Raw genomic sequence first — 20398 nt, 5'->3', positions numbered from 1 at the left:
ATGTAAAAAAAAAAAAAATTCAAAATTTCAGCTTTTTGATCATATTACATTACAACAAAATTAATAAAAATTAATAAAAACCTGAAAAGGGGGCTTGGCCGCTGGGAAAAGTGGGCATGGTCTCTGAAAAGGGGCGTGTTCCCGACATTTTCACAGCTCGAAATGCGTCAGCATTTCACTCGTTTTAAGGAGTGACATGTCACTTGCCACCTCAGTGGCTACCAGTTTTTAACATGTTCTAATTAAACATTAAGTTTTACTACATTTTTTCTGGGAGCCGGATTCTACCCTTTCTTTCCACTTTCCATTACCACGAGGAGAGGCGGCTCCTTAATCCTTGCTTCCAGTACCTATACTGAATAAATTGAACAGTGGTGAGCTGATCTCTTTTTTCTTCCTTTTGTACCTATACTGTTATTTTAATCGTATTGACCCAGAGAATAAAGAAAAAATGTAATTTCAACCGTAAAGTGTACAGCGTGAAAACTACCCCACCCCCTCCCAATTTGCTAAATTTAGATTTTCTTTTATATTTCCTTACACAAAAATTCAATTTTTTTTTTTAGGTGTACCATACATTTAAGGGTAAAAAGAGTGATGTCATTACAAAGCACAACTGGCCACGCAAAAAACAAGCCCTCATATGGGTCTGTGAATGGAAATATAAAAGAGTTATGGATTTTAGAAGGCGAGGAGGAAAAAAACGAAAACGCTAAAAGGAAATTGTCTGTGTCCTTAAAGGGGTACTCTGCCCTGAGACATTTTATCCCCTATCCAAAGGACAGGGGATAAGATGTCTGATCATGGGGGTCCCTCCGCTGGAGACCTCCACAATCTCTACTGCAGCACCCACTTGTCACCAGCTGCACAGAGCGAGGTGTCTGATGATGATGTCATGCCCCATCCCCTCAATGCAAGTCTATGGGAGGGAGCATGGCGGCCAGGGTGTGATGTCACAAGGGGGCAGAGCCGTGATATCACGATACTCTGGCCCCTGTATCACGGAGTGATCTTCGCTCTGTGCATCTGGTGACAAGTGGGTGCTGCAGTAGAGATTGTGGGGGTCCCCAGTGGCTGGATCCCCTTGATTAGACATCTTATCCCCTATCCTTTAGATAGGGGATAAGATGTCAAGGGGCAGAGTACCCTTTTAAAGTGGTACTCCAGTGCTTAGACATCTTATCAGCGTGTTCGCTCCGGGTCTGATTACTGGCGACCACAGGGCCGATAGCGTGTGACGTCACGCCTCCGCCCCTGTGTGACATCACGCTCCGCCCCTCAATGCAAGCCTACGGGAAGGGGCATGACAGCTATCACGCCCCCTCCCATAGGCTTGCATTGAGGGGCGGAGCGTGACATCACACGGGGGCAGAGTCGTGACGTCACACACCGTCGGTCCTGTGGTCGCCGTTAATCAGACCCGGAGCGAACACGCTCCGGGGACTGATTACATACGGGGTGCCGCGTGCAAGATGCTGGGGGTCCCCAGAGGCGGGACTCCTGCGATCAGGCATCTTATCCCCTATGCTTTGGATAGGGGATAAGATGTCTAAGCACCGGAGTACCCCTTTAAGGCCAAAATGGGCTGTGTACTTAAAGGGGTGCTCCAGTGGAAAACTTTTATTTTTATTTTTTTAAATCAACTGGTGTCAGAAAGTTAAACAGATTTGTAAACTACTTCTATTTAAAATTCTTTATCCTTCCTGTACTTATTAGCAGCTGTATACTACAGAGGAAATTCTTTTCTTTTGGGATTTCTTTTCCGTCACAACCACAGTGCTCTCTGCTGACATCTCTGTCCTTTTTAGGAACTGTCCAGAGCAGCATATGTTTACTATGGGGATTTTCTCCGGTACTGGACAGTTCCTGACATGGACAGAGGTGTCAGCAGAGAGCACTGTGGTCGTGGCCGAAAAAAAAATCCAAAAAGAAAAGAATTTCCTGTGTATTATGCAGCCGCTAATAAGTACTGGAAAGATTACGATTTTTAACAGAAGTAATTTACAAATCTGTTTAACTTTCTGGCATCAGTTGATTTAAAAAAAAAATTAAAAGTTTTCCACCGGAGTACCCCTTGAAGAGGTTAAGCTCATTGGTCAGTGCTGGGCCGTACTATTTGCAAAATCATAAAAACCAGGAGGGAGGTATCCCACCCAAGTGGGGAAGAAAAAATGGGTGACACACTGTGTTCTTTAAAAATGCCTCACAATATATAGATGCAAATACGTGGAAAGAAAGTAGAAAAACAGCATACAGAGTCCAGCGGGTAGAAACAGAGGAGCGGTCTCACATCGACAGACGGTTTCTTGCACCCAAGCGCACTTCCTTGGGCTGCCGATCAGCGCCGCTGCTCGCAAGTGAGTATTAAATAGACAATCACAGTGTTACTATGGGAACGTCAAAACAAATACAAACAGCGGTACAAATCAAAGTAAAACCAATTATAAAAATGAACTGAGGTCATTATGGTCATTAAGACCCGTCGGCCCCAGATCCTCCAATCAGAGGATCCATCAGGCCTCACATTGCAGCAACATTTTATGTCTATCTCCACCATTCCTTGGACATTTGATCCTCTCCAGACCTGCAAACTTCAGAGTGGTACCATCGCCTCATTAGTTAATATGCAAAATTAGTCTAGGTGCACCTTTTCCAGTTATAATGGATCTAAGATGTTCCCTGACACAGATGAATAGGCTCCTGATGGTCCAAAAGATAGGGGATAAGATGCCTGATTGCGGGGGTCCCACCGCTGGGGACCCCCGTGATCTTGCCCGCAGCACCCCGTTACAATCAGCATGTTCGCTCCGGGTCTGATGACTGGCGACCACAGGGCCGGAGCATAGTGACGTCACACTCTGCCCCCTCAATGCAAGCCTATGGGAGGGGGAGTGACAGCTGTCTGATGACTTATGATCACGGGGCCGGAGCATTGTGACATCACGGCTCCACCCCCGTGTAAGGTCACGCTCCGCCCCCTCAATGCAAGCCTATGGGAGGGGGCGTGACAGCTGTCACGCCCCCTCCCATAGGCTTGCATTTAGGGGGCAGAGCGTGACATCACACGGGGGCGGGGCCATGATGTCACAATGCTCTGACCCCGTGATCGCCAGTCATCAGACCCGAAGCGAACATGTTCCGGGGACTGATTGTAATGTGGTGCTGCGTGCAAGATCACGGAGGTCCCCAGTGGCGGGACCCCCACAATCAGGCATCTTATTACCTATCCTTTGGATAGGGGATAAGATGTCTTAGCACCGGAGTACCCTTTTAAATAAATCTCCAAAAGTGGTGCTCTTTCTAATATATAGTGTACACAGGGTTATACCCCTCAACAAAGGTTTGGTTCTGAAACGCCATGTTGGGGTGGTGTCCCTCTGTGCCTTGGAGCCTGTGGGAAAAGTCTAAGGAGGTTGATTTGTAATTTTTTCTCTATATAAGCTGTTAAGATAGCATGTTCTCCATGCATTTGTTACTGCAATATACCCTATACCCTGTGTACAGTATATATTTTGAGGCATTTTTTCAGAACACAGCATGATAAGTCCACACTGTTTTTATGTAATTCTTTGTGTGAGATAATAAATAAAATATTTAGACATTTTTCTAAAAAAAATTACTCTATTTTTCTGTTGTTAGTATATTGGGTATTTGGGCTTCATTGAGTAGCAACTGTATATAGGGCATTTATACTGTATTTTTTTTGTAAGTTTTTTTAAACTCTAAATTAGGTGTACACTAAGGATATATTTGTCACGATGCCGGCTGGCAGGTAGTGGATCCTCTGTGCCAGAGAGGGATTGGCGAGGACCGCGCTAGTGGACCGGTTCTAAGTCACTACTGGTTTTCACCAGAGCCCGCCGCAAAGCGGGATGGTCTTGCTGCGGCGGTAGTGACCAGGTCGTATCCACTAGCAACGGCTCACCTCTCTGACTGCTGATGATAGGCGAGGTACAAGGGAGTAGACAGAAGCAAGGTCGGACGTAGCAGAAGGTCGGGGGCAGGCGGCAAGGTTCGTAGTCAGGGTGATAGCAGAAGTTCTGGTACACAGGCTTTAGACACACAAAACGCTTTCACTAGGCACAAGGGCAACAAGATCCGGCAAGGGAGTGCATGGGAGGAGGTCAGATATAGTCAGGGACCAGGTGGAAGCCAATTAAGCTAATTGGGCCAGGCACCAATCATTGGTGCACTGGCCCTTTAAGTCTCAGGGAGCTGGCGCGCGCGCGCCCTAGAGAGCGGAGCCGCGCGCGCCAGCACATGACAGCAGGGGACGGGAACGGGTAAGTGACCTGGGATGCGACTCGCGAGCGGGCGCGTCCCGCTGTGCGAATCGCATCCCCAACGGCCATGACAGTGCAGCGCTCCCGGTCAGCGGGACTGACCGGGGAGCTGCAGGGAGAAAGACGCCGTGAGCGCTCCGGGGAGGAGCGGGGACCCGGAGCGCTAGGCGTAACAATACCCCCCCCCTTAGGTCTCCCCTTTTTTTTGTCCGGTGACTGCCTCCCCAGGGATGAGGACACCGGGAAGGAATGGATGGTTTCCTCAATGGCAGGCAGTACAGCAGGAGTAGGAATGGGGAGGGAGGGCAGAGGGTGAAGCTTGGCACGGGGCAGGGAGACACAAGGACGGGAGCCAAGAGGGGACACAGAGGCTTGCCTGAAGGGACTGGGAGGGGGGGAGAGGCATTTTCTGTGGCAGGCAGAGTCCCTAACGACCTTAGGGGGACCGGATACAGGAGGAACCACAGGGTCACGGCAGGGAGTACTGGGAACCGGTTTAAGGCAGTCCTTGGAACAAGAGGGACCCCAACTCTTGATCTCCCCAGTGGACCAGTCCAGGGTTGGGGAATGGTGTAGAAGCCAGGGTAGTCCAAGGAGAATTTCGGAAGTGCAATTGGGAAGGACCAAAAATTCAATTTTCTCGTGATGAGGTCCGATGCACATTAGGAGGGGCTCCGTGCGATAACGCACGGTGCAATCCAACCTGGCTCCGTTGACCGCGGAAATGTGGAGTGGCTTGACAAGACGGGTCACCGAAATGCGGAATTTATTCACCAAGGACTCCCGAATAAAATTCCCAGAAGCACCAGAGTCCAGGCAGGCCACGGCTGAGAGGGAAGAGCTGGCTGAAGTAGAAATCCGTACAGGCACCGTGAGACGTGGAGAAGCCGACTTAGCATCAAGAGACGCCACACCCACGAGAGCTGGGTGCGAGCGTGCGTTTCCCAGACGTGGAGGACGGATAGGGCAATCCACCAAAAAATGTTCGGTACTGGCACAGTACAGACAAAGATTCTCTTCCTTACGGCGATTCCTCTCTTCCAGGGTCAGGCGAGACCGATCCACTTGCATGGCTTCCTCGGCGGGAGGCCTAGGCGCAGATTGCAGTGGAGACTGTGGGAGAGGTGTCCAGAGATCTAAGTCTTTTTCCTGGCGGAGCTCTTGATGTCTCTCAGAAAAACGCATGTCAATGCGAGTGGCTAGATGAATGAGTTCATGCAGGTTAGCAGGAGTTTCTCGTGCGGCCAGAACATCTTTAATGTTGCTGGATAGGCCTTTTTTAAAGGTCGCGCAGAGGGCCTCATTATTCCAGGATAGTTCAGAAGCAAGAGTACGGAATTGTATGGCGTACTCGCCAACGGAAGAATTACCCTGGACCAGGTTCAGCAGGGCAGTTTCAGCAGAAGAGGCTCGGGCAGGTTCCTCAAAGACACTTCGAATTTCCGAGAAGAAGGAGTGTACAGAGGCAGTGACGGGGTCATTGCGGTCCCAGAGCGGTGTGGCCCATGACAGGGCTTTTCCAGACAGAAGGCTGACTACGAAAGCCACCTTAGACCTTTCAGTAGGAAACTGGTCCGACATCATCTCCATGTGCAGGGAACATTGCGAAAGGAAGCCACGGCAAAACTTAGAGTCCCCATTAAATTTGTCCGGCAAGGACAGGCGGAGGCTAGGAGTGGCCACTCGTTGCGGAAGGGGTGCAGGAGCTGGCGGAGGAGATGATTGCTGCTGAAGTTGCGACTGAAGTTGGTGCACAATGGTGGACATTTCCGACAGCTGGTGGGTTAGATGGGCGATCTGTCGGGATTGCTGGGCGACCACCGTGGTGATATCAGAGATATAAGGCAGAGGGACCTCAGCGGGATCCATGGCCGGATCTACTGTCACGATGCCGGCTGGTAGGTAGTGGATCCTCTGTGCCAGAGAGGGATTGGCGAGGACCGCGCTAGTGGACCGGTTCTAAGTCACTACTGGTTTTCACCAGAGCCCGCCGCAAAGCGGGATGGTCTTGCTGCGGCGGTAGTGACCAGGTCGTATCCACTAGCAACGGCTCACCTCTCTGACTGCTGATGATAGGCGAGGTACAAGGGAGTAGACAGAAGCAAGGTCGGACGTAGCAGAAGGTCGGGGGCAGGCGGCAAGGTTCGTAGTCAGGGTGATAGCAGAAGTTCTGGTACACAGGCTTTAGACACACAAAACGCTTTCACTAGGCACAAGGGCAACAAGATCCGGCAAGGGAGTGCATGGGAGGAGGTCAGATATAGTCAGGGACCAGGTGGAAGCCAATTAAGCTAATTGGGCCAGGCACCAATCATTGGTGCACTGGCCCTTTAAGTCTCAGGGAGCTGGCGCGCGCGCGCCCTAGAGAGCGGAGCCGCGCGCGCCAGCACATGACAGCAGGGGACGGGAACGGGTAAGTGACCTGGGATGCGACTCGCGAGCGGGCGCGTCCCGCTGTGCGAATCGCATCCCCAACGGCCATGACAGTGCAGCGCTCCCGGTCAGCGGGACTGACCGGGGAGCTGCAGGGAGAAAGACGCCGTGAGCGCTCCGGGGAGGAGCGGGGACCCGGAGCGCTAGGCGTAACAATATTCATGTTGCCTGTTTTTCGTGTCTGCAGTATTTGATTATAAAATAATACACAGGTATTATAAATTATGCAGATTTATTAGTTGTGATTAATAAACATAAATGAGTATCTAAATGATTTTTTTTATATATATATATATATATATATATAGTATCAATTAGATATGAACATATATAGAAAATTAGCAAAGCATTAAAAGCTTATGTTAGTAACTAACATACAGTAAAACTACATATTCGCAGGAGTTAGTAACTATGTCACAGTATAACATCAGTTAGGATGGTTAGTTCAATATCATATACATGGTATTGCTCTGAAAGAGAACATCACATCAAATGATATTCAGAATGGGCAAACACCAGATCTCTAGATATGTCAATGCGACTGACATAAACACTCCACCCAGTTCTAACTAACCACACATCTGTGGTAGTACATTTTTAGGTAGAGTACAAGATATATGCTGTAAGCTACACTAAATTTGAAGGAAATACTTAATCAAAAAATGTTGCAGTATCTTCTAATACCTTTTTTATTGGACTAACATAATTTTGTAGAGACAAGCTTTCGGGATTCCTCCTTATATCAATTTTTTGATAAAGGGAGGAATCCCAAAAGCTTGTCTCTACAAAATCCTGTTAGTCCAATAAAAAAGGTATTACAAGATACTGCAAATTTTTTTTGATTTGCATCTGCATCACTGGACTAATAAGGATACTTAAATTTACTATATTAAGGAAATACTAAAAATTGTTTACATGTGGATATATTTTTACTATACCAAATAGCTTCAAAGGATCATAGACTATGATATATGTATGATATGAATGTACTGACATCCATAGTCTGCACTCCATTTTCTGCAGAAGAAGGAGAAGTGAATCATATCCTGGAGACCTGAAAAGATCTGTTCACCATTCTAATTGATATAATTGAATCCAAATTTTAAAAGAATCTTAATCACATAAGAACCATGTTACACTCTGCGCTCCGGCGCGGTGTTCCTGTGTCCCCATCAGCCGGCGGGGCTCAAATTTGCATCGCGGGACGCGCCCGAATGCGATTCACAGCCTGTCACTCACCACGCTCTACTGCCGCCTCCTCCTCTATGTCTCAGCTCCGGCACGTGCGTCCCTGTCTCCTAGGGCACGTGCGCATCAGAGCTCTGAAATTTAACCCCTTGGGGACCGAGAGTTTTCCAGTTTTTGCACTTTAGTTTTTTCCTCCTTACCTTTTAAAAATCATAACCCATTTTGCAGCAAAAAATCTGTATGATGGCTTATTTTTTGCGCTACCAATTCTACTTTGTAATGACATCAGTCATTTTACCCAAAAATCTACGGTGAAACGGATAAAAAAATCATTGTGAGACAAAATTGAAAAGAAAACGCCATTTTGTAAATTTTGGGGGCTTCCGTTTCTAGGCAGTATATTTTTTGGTAAAAAGGACACCTTATCTTTTTTTGTGCAATGTTATAGCCCCCATAGGGACTATAACACTGCACACACTGATCTCTTACACTGACCATTGTTATCCCATAGGGAGCTATAACACTGCTGTCACGCCCCCTCCCGTAGGCTTGCATTGAGGGGCGGAGCGTGACGTCACACAGGGGTGGAGGCCGCCGGCCTTGTGGTCACCGGTAATCAGACCTGGAGCGAACACGCTCCGGGGACTGATTACAAACGGGGTGCCGCGTGCAAGATCCCGGGGGTCCCCAGCGGCGGGACTCCCGCGATCAGGCATCTTATCCCCTATCCTTTGGATAGGGGATAAGATGTCTAAGCACCGGAGTTCCCCTTTAAGGGGTTAAATATTTGAGTCTGTAGAAACCACGTGAGAATGAACATTAAAATGTATAACATTTTAGGTCAATGAGCAAACATTTTTCTAAGTTCCATCTTTATGTCCTGGTTTCTGAGGCTATATATTATAGGGTTGAACAAGGGGATAAGTAACGTATGTAATAAGGAAACTATTTTATTAATATACCAGGAATGTCCTACAGATGGGATCATGTATTTAGCTATTAACGTCCCATAAAATGTCCCCACAACAATAAGGTGAGAACTGCAGGTAGAAAAGGTTTTCTGTTTGCCAGTTGTTGTTGGAATCTTAAATATGGTGAGGAAGATATACACATAGGTGACAATGATAAACCCACAAGGAAGAATAAAAATTGGCATAGAAAACAGAAAGACTTCCAGTTCTACAACAGAAGTGTCTGAGCAAGAAAGCTTCACTAAAGGAAATAGGTCACAGAAGACGTGGTCGATGATATTGTCATGGCAAAAATTAAAACTTGATACAGATAAAACCCCTGTAAGATTAAGAGTAAGACCCAGCAACCACGGCCATAGTGAAAGACCAATACGTAACTTATAGTCCATGATACTGAAGTATCTTAGGGGGTTACAGATGGCCAGGTATCGGTCGTAGGACATCACCGAAAGGAGAAAACATTCTGTAATAATTGTACCACTAAAGAAGTATAACTGGGTCACGCACCCAATGTAAGTCATCTTTTTTGCTCCCAACAGAACGGCACCGAGCATGTTGGGAACGATGTTGGTGGAAATCACCAGATCAGTAAAGGAAAGATGACAGAGGAAGTAATACATGGGGGACTGGAGCTGTCCATTGGTGCACACTAGGATGATGATAAGAAGGTTTCCAATAATTGTAAAAAGAAAGATGATCAATAACAGAATGAAGAATATAATGCTGAAGCTGTGAAGGTTTCCAAAACCCAATAGAATGAATTCTGTGACTCTTGTTTGGTTCATTGTAGATACAGTGTAATATTCAGGTGTGACATGTCTTCTGGGTGGAGAGAAGACATAGTAACTTACACTGCTCAGAGGCAACAGATATACTTTATTTTACAATGAGAGGAAAACAAAGGCCTGGAAAGCAAAGACAACAGCGGAATCCTAATTGAAAAGCAGTCCATTGTAAATTAATATCAGTCCCAACTGATGGCTACAAAAGGTCTTATTGCCAAGGTGTGACACAAGACACATCTCATGATGGGTAATAGCAAAGAGCTGTCTTAAGACCTTCACAAGCTAATTATTGCAAAAAATAGCAATGGTAACAGGCACATTTCTAAGCTCCTGATTGTTCCAGTGAGAACTGTTGGGGCCATAATACGGAAGTGGAAATTCAATCATTACACCATAAATTTTCCCCAACCTTGTGCTCCTCGCAGGATATCTGACAGAGGAGGGAGAAGAATAATCAGAAGAGTTGTCCAAGGACACTTGTGGAGACCTTCAAATAAGACCTGGAATTAGCAGGTACTGTTGTCTAAAAAACAATATTTAGTGAGAAAAATGGAGACAGTTTATTACTCGTCAGTCTCATTCACTGTAATGTATACCAATATATATGCAGATTTTTTGTTACATTTTTGTAATAATTTTTGTAAAAAATACAAGATTTTTCTACACTGTATACAGAAACACTAAAACAAAGTAAAACACAACACAAATTGAATATAAAAAAAAGCATTGATTATCTCTAGAGATGAGTGAAGTTACAGTAATAGGTTTTGCAATTGCTTTCATTAGAACATTTTCAGTATTTCATACTGAAATAGCCAGTCAAACAACTGCCCCCCTGCCTGTTTGGACACATATTAGTCCTGCTGTGTCCATGAGTCATCACCTACATCATGGACACACTTCCTTGATTGACAGCTGTGAGCGCAGGGCTCATAGATGGAAGAAAAATCCTACCAGCTTGTGTCCCGCTACTGTCAGTGAGGACAAGCTGGGAGTTGTAGTTTTGCTAATGCTAAGGGAGATGGGAGCAGGCAGCATACTGAGGGGGGGTGGGGGGGCGGAGACCTGCACAGTGAGGCCACTCCCCCTCCCTTTAAGAGGAATTGAGACTAGTGAGCTAAATTAAAAGTGTAATAAAAAAAATAAATAAAGGTGTAAGACACATAAAAATTTGATGTAAATGGTCAGGATTAGATACCGAGTGATATATTAAAAAAAAAAGTTTGTTGGATCTGACGGATACGCTTTAATGAATCTCCCCCATATATGTATATTTGTAATATACATTGTTTTAAAAAAAATGTGTATATTTTCGTCCCTACAGCTATTACCTGTGTGTCTCTGTGAAGAGTCCAAATACAGGATGTGTGGGGGGATAAGCAGGGCTCTGTACACTGAGGACAAGCAGGGCTCTGTACACTGAGGACAAGTAGGGCTCTGTATACTGAGGACAAGCTGGCTCTGTACACTGAGAACAAGCAGGGCTCTGTACACTGAGGACAAGCAGGTCTCTGTACACTGAGGACAAGCAGGGCTTTGTACACTGAGGACATGCAGGGCTCTTTGCAGTGAGGACAAGCAGGGCTCTGTACCCTGAGGACAAGCAGGGCTCTGTACACTGAGGACAAGCAGGGCTCTGTACACTGAGGACAAGCAGGGCTCTGTATACTGAGGACAAGCAGGGCTCTGTACACTGAGGACAAGCAGGGCTCTGTACACTGAGGACAAGCAGGGCTCTTTGCAGTGAGGACAAGCAGGGCTCTGTACATTGAGGACAAGAAGGGCTCTGTACACTGAGGACAAGCAGGGCTCTGTACACTGAGGACAAGCAGGGCTCTGTGCACTGAGGAAAAGCAGGGCTCTGTACACTGAGGACAAGCAGGGCTCTGTACACTGAGGACAAGCAGGGCTCTGTACACTGAGGACATGCAGGGCTCTGTACAATGAGGACAAGCGGGGCTCTTTGCAGTGAGGACAAGCAGGGCTCTGTACATTGAGGACAAGCAGGGCTCTGTACACTGAGGACAAGCAGGGCTCTGTACACTGAGGACAAGCAGGGCTCTGTGCACTGAGGAAAAGCAGGGCTCTGTACACTGAGGACAAGCAGGGCTCTGTACACTGAGGACAAGCAGGGCTCTGTACACTGAGGACATGCAGGGCTCTGAACAATGAGGACAAGCAGGTCTCTGTACACTGAGGACAAGCAGGGCTTTGTACACTGAGGACATGCAGGGCTCTTTGCAGTGAGGACAAGCAGGGCTCTGTACCCTGAGGACAAGCAGGGCTCTGTACACTGAGGACAAGCAGGGCTCTGTACACTGAGGACAAGCAGGGCTCTGTATACTGAGGACAAGCAGGGCTCTGTACACTGAGGACAAGCAGGGCTCTGTACACTGAGGACAAGCAGGGCTCTGTACATTGAGGACAAGCAGGGCTCTGTACACTGAGGACAAGCAGGGCTCTGTACACTGAGGACAAGCAGGGCTCTGTGCACTGAGGAAAAGCAGGGCTCTGTACACTGAGGACAAGCAGGGCTCTGTACACTGAGGACAAGCAGGGCTCTGTACACTGAGGACATGCAGGGCTTTGTACAATGAGGACAAGCGGGGCTCTTTGCAGTGAGGACAAGCTGGGCTCTGTACACTGAGGACAAGCAGGACTCTGTACACTGAGGACAAGCAGGGCTCTGTACACTGAGGAAAAGCAGGGCTCTGTACACTGAGGACATGCAGGGCTCTGTACACTGAGGACATGCAGGGCTCTGTACAGTGAGGACAAGCAGGGCTCTGTACAGTGAGGACAAGCAGGGCTCTGTACACTGAGGACAAGCAGGGCTCTGTACACTGAGGACAAACAGGGCTCTGTACACTGAGGACAAGCAGGGCTCTGTACACTGAGAACAAGCAGGGCTTTGTACACTGAGGACATGCAGGGCTCTGTACACTGAGAACAAGCAGGGCTCTTTGCAGTGAGGACAAGCAGGGCTCTACACTGAGGACAAGCAGGGCTCTGTACACTGAGGACAAGCAGGGCTCTGTACACTGAGGACAGGTAGGGCTCTGTATACTGAGGACAAGCCTGGCTCTGTACACTGAGAACAAGCAGGGCTCTGTACACTGAGGACAAGCAGGTCTCTGTACACTGAGGACAAGCAGGGCTTTGTACACTGAGGACATGCAGGGCTCTTTGCAGTGAGGACAAGCAGGGCTCTGTACCCTGAGGACAAGCAGGGCTCTGTACACTGAGGACAAGCAGGGCTCTGTACACTGAGGACAAGCAGGGCTCTGTATACTGAGGACAAGCAGGGCTCTGTACACTGAGGACAAGCAGGGCTCTGTACACTGAGGACAAGCAGGGCTCTTTGCAGTGAGGACAAGCAGGGCTCTGTACATTGAGGACAAGCAGGGCTCTGTACACTGAGGACAAGCAGGGCTCTGTACACTGAGGACAAGCAGGGCTCTGTGCACTGAGGACAAGCAGGGCTCTGTACACTGAGGACAAGCAGGGCTCTGTACACTGAGGACAAGCAGGGCTCTGTACACTGAGGACATGCAGGGCTCTGTACAATGAGGACAAGCGGGGCTCTTTGCAGTGAGGACAAGCGGGGCTCTGTACACTGAGGACAAGCAGGGCTCTGTACACTGAGGACAAGCAGGGCTCTGTACACTGAGGAAAAGCAGGGCTCTGTACACTGAGGACATGCAGGGCTCTGTACACTGAGGACATGCAGGGCTCTGTACAGTGAGGACAAGCAGGGCTCTGTACAGTGAGGACAAGCAGGGCTCTGTACACTGAGGACAAGCAGGACTCTGTACACTGAGGACAAACAGGGCTCTGTACACTGAGGACAAGCAGGGCTCTGTACACTGAGGACAAGCAGGGCTTTGTACACTGAGGACATGCAGGGCTCTGTACACTGAGGACAAGCAGGGCTCTTTGCAGTGAGGACAAGCAGGGCTCTACACTGAGGACAAGCAGGGCTCTGTACACTGAGGACAAGCAGGGCTCTGTGCACTGAGGACAAGCAGGGGTCTGTGCAGTGAGGCTCTATGACATGGTCCTGGCTCCACAACAGGATGATTGACAAACCAGGAGCCTGCAAAGAGCCCTGCCTGTCCTGTCCTCACTTCCTGTATTTGATCTCCACGTAGACACACATGCAATAGCTGCAGGGGCAGCATTTTTTTACTCAAAAATATAAAACAAATGTTACCAATGTATATTAGAAATAGAGATGAGCGAATCAAATCTGACGAATCTGAATTAGTTAAAAATTTCAGGAAAATTGTGATTCGTAACAAATGCGAATATCACCGCTATTCGATCATGTGAATCGCTTCATTACACTCCATTTAGTGCGATCCAGGCTCCAGGGCATCTAGAATGGCAGATCCACATTTGAAGGTGGGAATAAGGGTTGGCAGGATGACCCTGAATCACATGCAGGATGCAGCCTATGAGCAGCCAGTCACCCCTGTAATGTCACAGCCCTATATAATCGGCAGCCATCTTGTGGCCAGTCACATCAGCGTTCTATTACAGAGAGAGATGGACAGACAGCAGTGTGTGTTGCACGGAAAAGCATTTTTACAGCAGCGATTCACCTCCCAGTCACATCATTGTTTTATTACAGAGAGGGACAGAGAGCCTCCACTGCACAGACAAGTCTCAGTGCCCCTCCAGCATACCATGTGTGCAGGGCACGGCGGTGTCACACTGTTCTTTATATGGTTTGCCTTGGCGACCTGAGTCACACAGGGGAGGAACTGCTAAAAGTCATTCATATATAAAACGAATCATGGCTTACTCCACAAAAACTGGAAATGGGAACCATGGTGACCGACAACGGGAAGAGCATCTTGTCTGCGACAAGGAAGCCTGAGACATGCGTCCCGCATGGCACACATGTTTAATTTGGTTGTCAAGTGGTTCCTAAAGTGTTCCCACTATCTGCAAGACATCCTAACAATGGGAAGAAAACTTTGCATGTACTTCAGTCACTCGTACACCGCAAAGCACACCCTCCTTGAGCTGCAGCATCAGAACGGTATCCCACAACATAGTCTGATTCATGACGTTGCCACATGTTGGAATTCCACCCTCCAAATGTTGGACAGACTATACAAACAGATAAAAGCCATCACCAATTTCTTGATGATCCAAGCGGATAGGGGGAGTTCCCTGTGTAACTTGAATGTGAACCAGTGGCAGCTGATACGTGACACCTGTCGTTTGCTCAGGCCCTTTGAGGAAGCCACATTATTCGCCAGGATTACGGGACGAACAAAGTCATTCCACTGCTTCCTTTACTACAACACGTGTTGGAAATGATGGCTGGTCAGGGCACTGGAGACGTGGTGCCTACATCTCACGGCCACATGAGCCCTGTGGGGGCTGAACCGGAGGAGGGGGGGGGCACAGTGGTGCACAGTTTAGGTTTCGCTAGATGGGCGTTTTTTCTAGTCATCTGACAGGAGAGGAGGAGCAGCCAGAGGAGCTAGAGGGTTATGAGGAAGGTGAGACAGAGGACCCAGACACATCATGGCAGTATGCAGTAGAGATGGAGGCAGGGAGTCCCTCCAAGTCAGTCACTTGCACAAATGGCACGATGCATGCTCAGTTGCTTGCTCAGTGACCGCCAAATTGTCACTATTCGGCAGTGGGACGACTTTTGGCTCTGAACCTTATTGGACCCTCGCTACTTGCACAAAAGGGGGGCCTTCTTTACACCCACTGAGAGGGAGGACAAACTGACCTACTACAGAGACATCCTACGTATTCAGTGTCCATCGTCCATCCACTCGCAGGCCTGACTCGGGGGCCCTCTGTGCTCACTTTCCACTGCCATGGCTGCTGGGGAGGCGTGGGGTGGCAGGAGCAGTACCAGCTCCATCAGCAGCAGCCTAAGTCTACAGTTGCTGATGAGTAGCTTTCTGATGAGCAGGGCCTGAACCAGCAGGTGGTGGCATATCTTGACATGACCATGCCAACACACCTTGAAGATCCGCTGGACTTCTGGGCCGCCAAACATGATTTGTGGCCGCAACTAGCAGAGTTTGCCCTGGAAAAGCTGTCCTGCCCGGCCAGTAGTGTGCCATCAGAGCGGGTGTTTAGTGTGGAGGGGGCCATAGTAACCCCAGGGAGAACTCGTCTGTCCACAAAAAATGTGGAGAGACTGACCTTTGTGAAGATGAATCAGGGATGGATCAGCCAGGATTTTCACCCACCAATGCCTGATGCATCAGAGTAGATTGACCATGGTGCCACACCAACACTGCACAAATATGGATAGTGCCAAACAAATTTAAGGTGGATATACATTAGCTAAAACTTAACTTTTCTTAGGATAAAATATATGGACCCAAAAATGTTTTAAATCAAACAAAAGGAAAGGTGTGCAAAAAAAAAAAAACATGTGCCACCTACACCACCAAGTATTGATGTGCTGCACCTTTAAAAGGTGGAAGGGAACAACGTATAGTCCATTGTAACCGGTGGGGGTAAAAACTTCCCCTGTAAGGCCCTACTCTTGCATTATTAATTCCCTTCTTGGCAAATGTTACTCGCCCTAAAAAGGGTGGCCCCACACAGGAACTTCTCCCTATTTGCACCAACAAACACTGCCATTTCACAGGGTTTTTAGGTGGAAATAGGGAGAGTTTCCTGTGTGGGACTGCCCGATTTAGGGGTCCACTTGCCAAGAAGGGAATTAATAGGGCGAGATTAGGGCCTTACAGTGGAATTATTTACCCCCACCTGCTACAATGGACAATACGTTGTTCCCTTCCACCTTTTCGAGGAAAGTGTTACTCGTCTTAAAAAGTGCGGACCCACACAGGAACCCCTCCCTATTTCCACCTAAAAACCCTGGGAAATGGCAGTGTTTGCAGGTTAGAATAGCTAGTTTCTTGTGTGGGGCTGCCTTTTTTAGGGCAAGTAACACTTGCCAGGAAGGGAAATAATAATGTGAGAGTAGGGCCTTACAGGGGAAGTTTTTACCCCCATCGGTTAAAATAAACCATACGTTGTTCCCTCCACCTTTTAGAGGTCTTTACATCATATCAATAATTGGTGATGTAGGTGGCACATGGTGTTTTTTGCACACCTTTCCTTTTGTTTGATTTTCCAAAAATTTTGGGTACATATATTTGTACTATTAAAAGTTAAGTTTTACGTAATACATATCCTCAATACTTACTTGTGCACACTAACACTTTTAGCAAAGAGACCTACCTGCCTCAGCTACTATTCTGATCCTGCTACCCGCCTGATGTCACACATCTAATGCCAAGTTCTCCTTTTTTCACCCACCTTCATCACCGGGTACTGGTACTGCCACCCACCGCCCCACTATGTCACCGGGTCACTTTCAGGACTCCTGATGCTGCTGATGCCACCTCCAGGCTGTCTCATTCTGCCACCATATGTTCTCCTCATGCTGATGCCAGCTCCCGGCTGTCTCATACTGCCACCATATGTTCTCCTCATGCTGCTGCCACATCCAGGCTATGTCATTCAGCCACTATATGGTCTGCTCATGCTGCCGCCAACTCCAGGCTGCGTCATTCACACACTATATGGTCTCCTCATTCTGCCAACACCTCCACGCTGTGTCATTCAGCCACTATATGGTATCCTCATACTGATACCACCTCCAGGCTCTGTCATTTTACTATTCTGCGACAGTGATTCTAATAGCAACGCGTCTAATCTGCATGTCATACTGAATAACAGCATTATTTCACTACCCCAGCACACACCCTATGCGTGTTACAGCAAGGCAAAGTGTTCTACACCCCTATTGAGGCTCTCTGTAGGCCAGAAATAGCTTTTTTTTTAATACAGATTAACCGCAAATAAATTCAGAACGAGGCGAATCTAATTTTTTTTTAATTAGCTCATCTCTAATTACAAATATACATATAATAGTATTATCTACATAATATAAAAGCTTTTTGTTAATGATAGGTCATTTTAAGCAATAACAACTTATTACATAAAGTTTATTTTGGAGGAACCCTATTTAATTTTTACAAAAAGCTTTACTATGGTAAACCCAATAGATGTAAAAATGTTAATTCCAGATAAAGATTTGAGGATAGCTTTAGATAGATATGAAATATGAAAATTGTACACAAAGTTTTGAAACCAATTTAAAATTGGTCACAATATATTGTTGTACTTACAGTATGGTAATAGTGTTGATCGGCTTTCAGTCAGAAGTGTAAAAAGATTAGCAAGTAATATATATGTATGTATGTAAATAATTATTTATAATTTCTGCATTAATAAATCCTGTGCTGAGTATCTAGGGACCATTTATTATATTCCCATGATTAACAAAATAAATATTTTTATTATTATTATATTCAGATATAGTTATTAATCCATTATACAATTAACAGTACACCAAGGACTTACCAATTACACCAAAGTTACCGATTTGATATAATGTAAGTAAGAAAAAAAAAGCTAAATCCTCAAAAACTTCATCATCGAAAAAATCTAAAATGGCATTACAGCTTCTATAAAGTTTTTCAAATAGCTTTTCCGGACTTACTGTGCTAATAAAATTACTGTCACGATTCGGCTTACAGGTAGTGGATCCTCTGTGTCAGCGAGGGATTGGCGTGGACCGTGCTGGTGGACCGGTTCTAAGAGGCTACTGGTGTTCACCAGAGCCCGCCGCAAAGCGGGATGGTCTTGCTGCGGCAGTAGCAACCAGGTCGTATCTACTAGCAACGGCTCAACCTCGCTGACTGCTGAGACGGCGTGGGACAGAAGGACTAGGCAGAGGCAAGGTCAGACGTAGCAGAAGGTCGGGGCAGGTGGCAAGGTTCGTAGTCAAGATGGATAGCAGGAGTTCAGGTAACACAGGCTTTGGACAACACTAAACGCTTTCACTGGCACAAGGCAACAAGATCCGGCAAGGGAGTGCAGGGGAAGTGATCAGATATAGCCAGGGAGCAGGTGGAAGCCAATTAAGCTAATTGGGCCAGGCACCAATCATTGGTGCACTGGCCCTTTAAGTCTCAGAGAGCTGGCGCGCGCGCGCCCTAGAGAGCGGAGCCGCGCGCGCCAGCACATGACAGGAGGGGCCCGGGACAGGTAAGTGACTTGGGATGCGATTCGCGAGCGGGCGCGTCCCGCTGTGCGAATCGCATCCCCGACGGCCATGTCAGTGCAGCGCTCCCGGTCAGCGGGACTGACCGGGGCGCTGCAGGGAGAGAGACGCCGTGAGCGCTCCGGGGAGGAGCGGGGACCCGGAGAGCTAGGCGTAACAGTACCCCCCCCCCTTAGGTCTCCCCCTTTTTTTGTCCGACAACTGCTTTACCTGGGACGAGGACACCGGGAGTGAATGGAGGGTTTCCTCAAAGGCAGGCAGTACAGCAGGAGTGGGAATGGGGAGGGAGGGCAGAGGGTGAAGCTTGGCACGGGGCAGGGTGACACAAGGACGGGGGCCATGAGGAGGCACTGAGGCTTGCCTGACGGGACTGGGAGGGGGGGAGAGGCATCTCTTGTGGCAAGCAGAGTCCCAGTTCTTGATCTCCCCGGTGGTCCAGTCAAGGGTGGGAGAATGAAGCCGGAGCCATGGCAGACCGAGGAGGACCTCAGAGGTACAGTTGGGAAGGACGAAGAATTCAATCCTTTCGTGGTGGGGTCCAATGCACATTAAGAGGGGTTTTGTGCGGTAACGCACGGTGCAATCCAATCTGACTCCGTTGACCGCGGAAATGTAGAGCGGCTTGACGAGACGGGTCACCGGGATGTAGAATTTATTCACCAAAGACTCCAAAATAAAATTCCCAGAGGCACCAGAGTCCAAGCAGGCCACGGCTGAGAGGGAGGAGTTGGCTGAAGGAGAAATCCGCACGGGCACCGTGAGACGTGGAGAAGCAGACTTTGAACCAAGAGACGCCACACCCACGTGAGCTGGGTGCGTGCGTTTCCCAGACGTGGAGGACGAATAGGGCAATCCACCAAGAAATGCTCGGTACTGGCACAGTACAGACAAAGATTTTCTTCCCTACGGCGATTCCTCTCTTCCTGGGTCAGGCGAGACCGATCCACTTGCATGGCCTCCTCGGCGGGAGGCCCAGGCGTAGACTGCAAAGGATGCTGTGTGAGAGGTGCCCAGAGATCTAAGTCTTTTTCCTGGCGGAGCTCCTGATGTCTCTCAGAAAAACGCATGTCAATGCGGGTGGCCAAATGGATAAGTTCTTGCAGGTTGGCAGGAATCTCTCGTGCGGCCAGCACATCCTTGATGCTACTGGATAGGCCTTTTTTAAAGGTCGCGCAGAGAGCCTCATTATTCCATGATAATTCGGAAGCAAGAGTACGAAATTGGATGGCGTACTCGCCCACTGAAGAATTACCCTGGACCAGGTTCAGCAGGGCAGTCTCGGCAGAAGAAGCTCGGGCTGGTTCCTCGAAGACACTCCGGACTTCAGCGAAGAAGGACTGGACTGTGGCTGTGGCAGGATCATTGCGGTCCCAGAGCGGTGTGGCCCAAGACAAGGCCTTTCCTGAAAGAAGGCTCACTACGAACGCCACCTTAGACCGTTCTGTAGGAAACAAGTCCGACAACATCTCCATATGTAGGGAACATTGAGACAAAAATCCACGGCAGAGTCTAGAGTCCCCATCAAATTTGTCCGGCAGGGACAAGCGGAGGCTAGGAGCGGCCACTCGCTGCGGAGGGGTTGCAGGAGCTGGCGGAGGAGATGGTTGCTGCTGT

The 20398-nt window shown here is 48.1% G+C and overlaps 1 protein-coding gene across 1 annotated transcript in view; it reads right to left on the bottom strand.

Annotated features, from left to right (window-relative positions):
* Positions 1–8745: 8745 nt before the first annotated feature.
* Positions 8746–20398, bottom strand: part of LOC130296934 (olfactory receptor 1J4-like) — a 30631-nt gene continuing 18978 nt past the window's right edge. Inside the window, exon 2 of the mRNA XM_056548999.1 lies at positions 8746–9749. Within this exon, the coding sequence (XP_056404974.1) occupies positions 8746–9749 (1004 nt within the window). The remainder of the gene's footprint in view (positions 9750–20398) is intronic.

The sequence above is a fragment of the Hyla sarda genome, chromosome 12 (genome assembly GCF_029499605.1).
Source record: "Hyla sarda isolate aHylSar1 chromosome 12, aHylSar1.hap1, whole genome shotgun sequence".
Taxonomy (NCBI): Eukaryota; Metazoa; Chordata; class Amphibia; order Anura; family Hylidae; genus Hyla; species Hyla sarda.
Note: the sequence above shows the minus strand (reverse complement) of the source record. Positions and strands in the feature narration are given on the sequence as shown.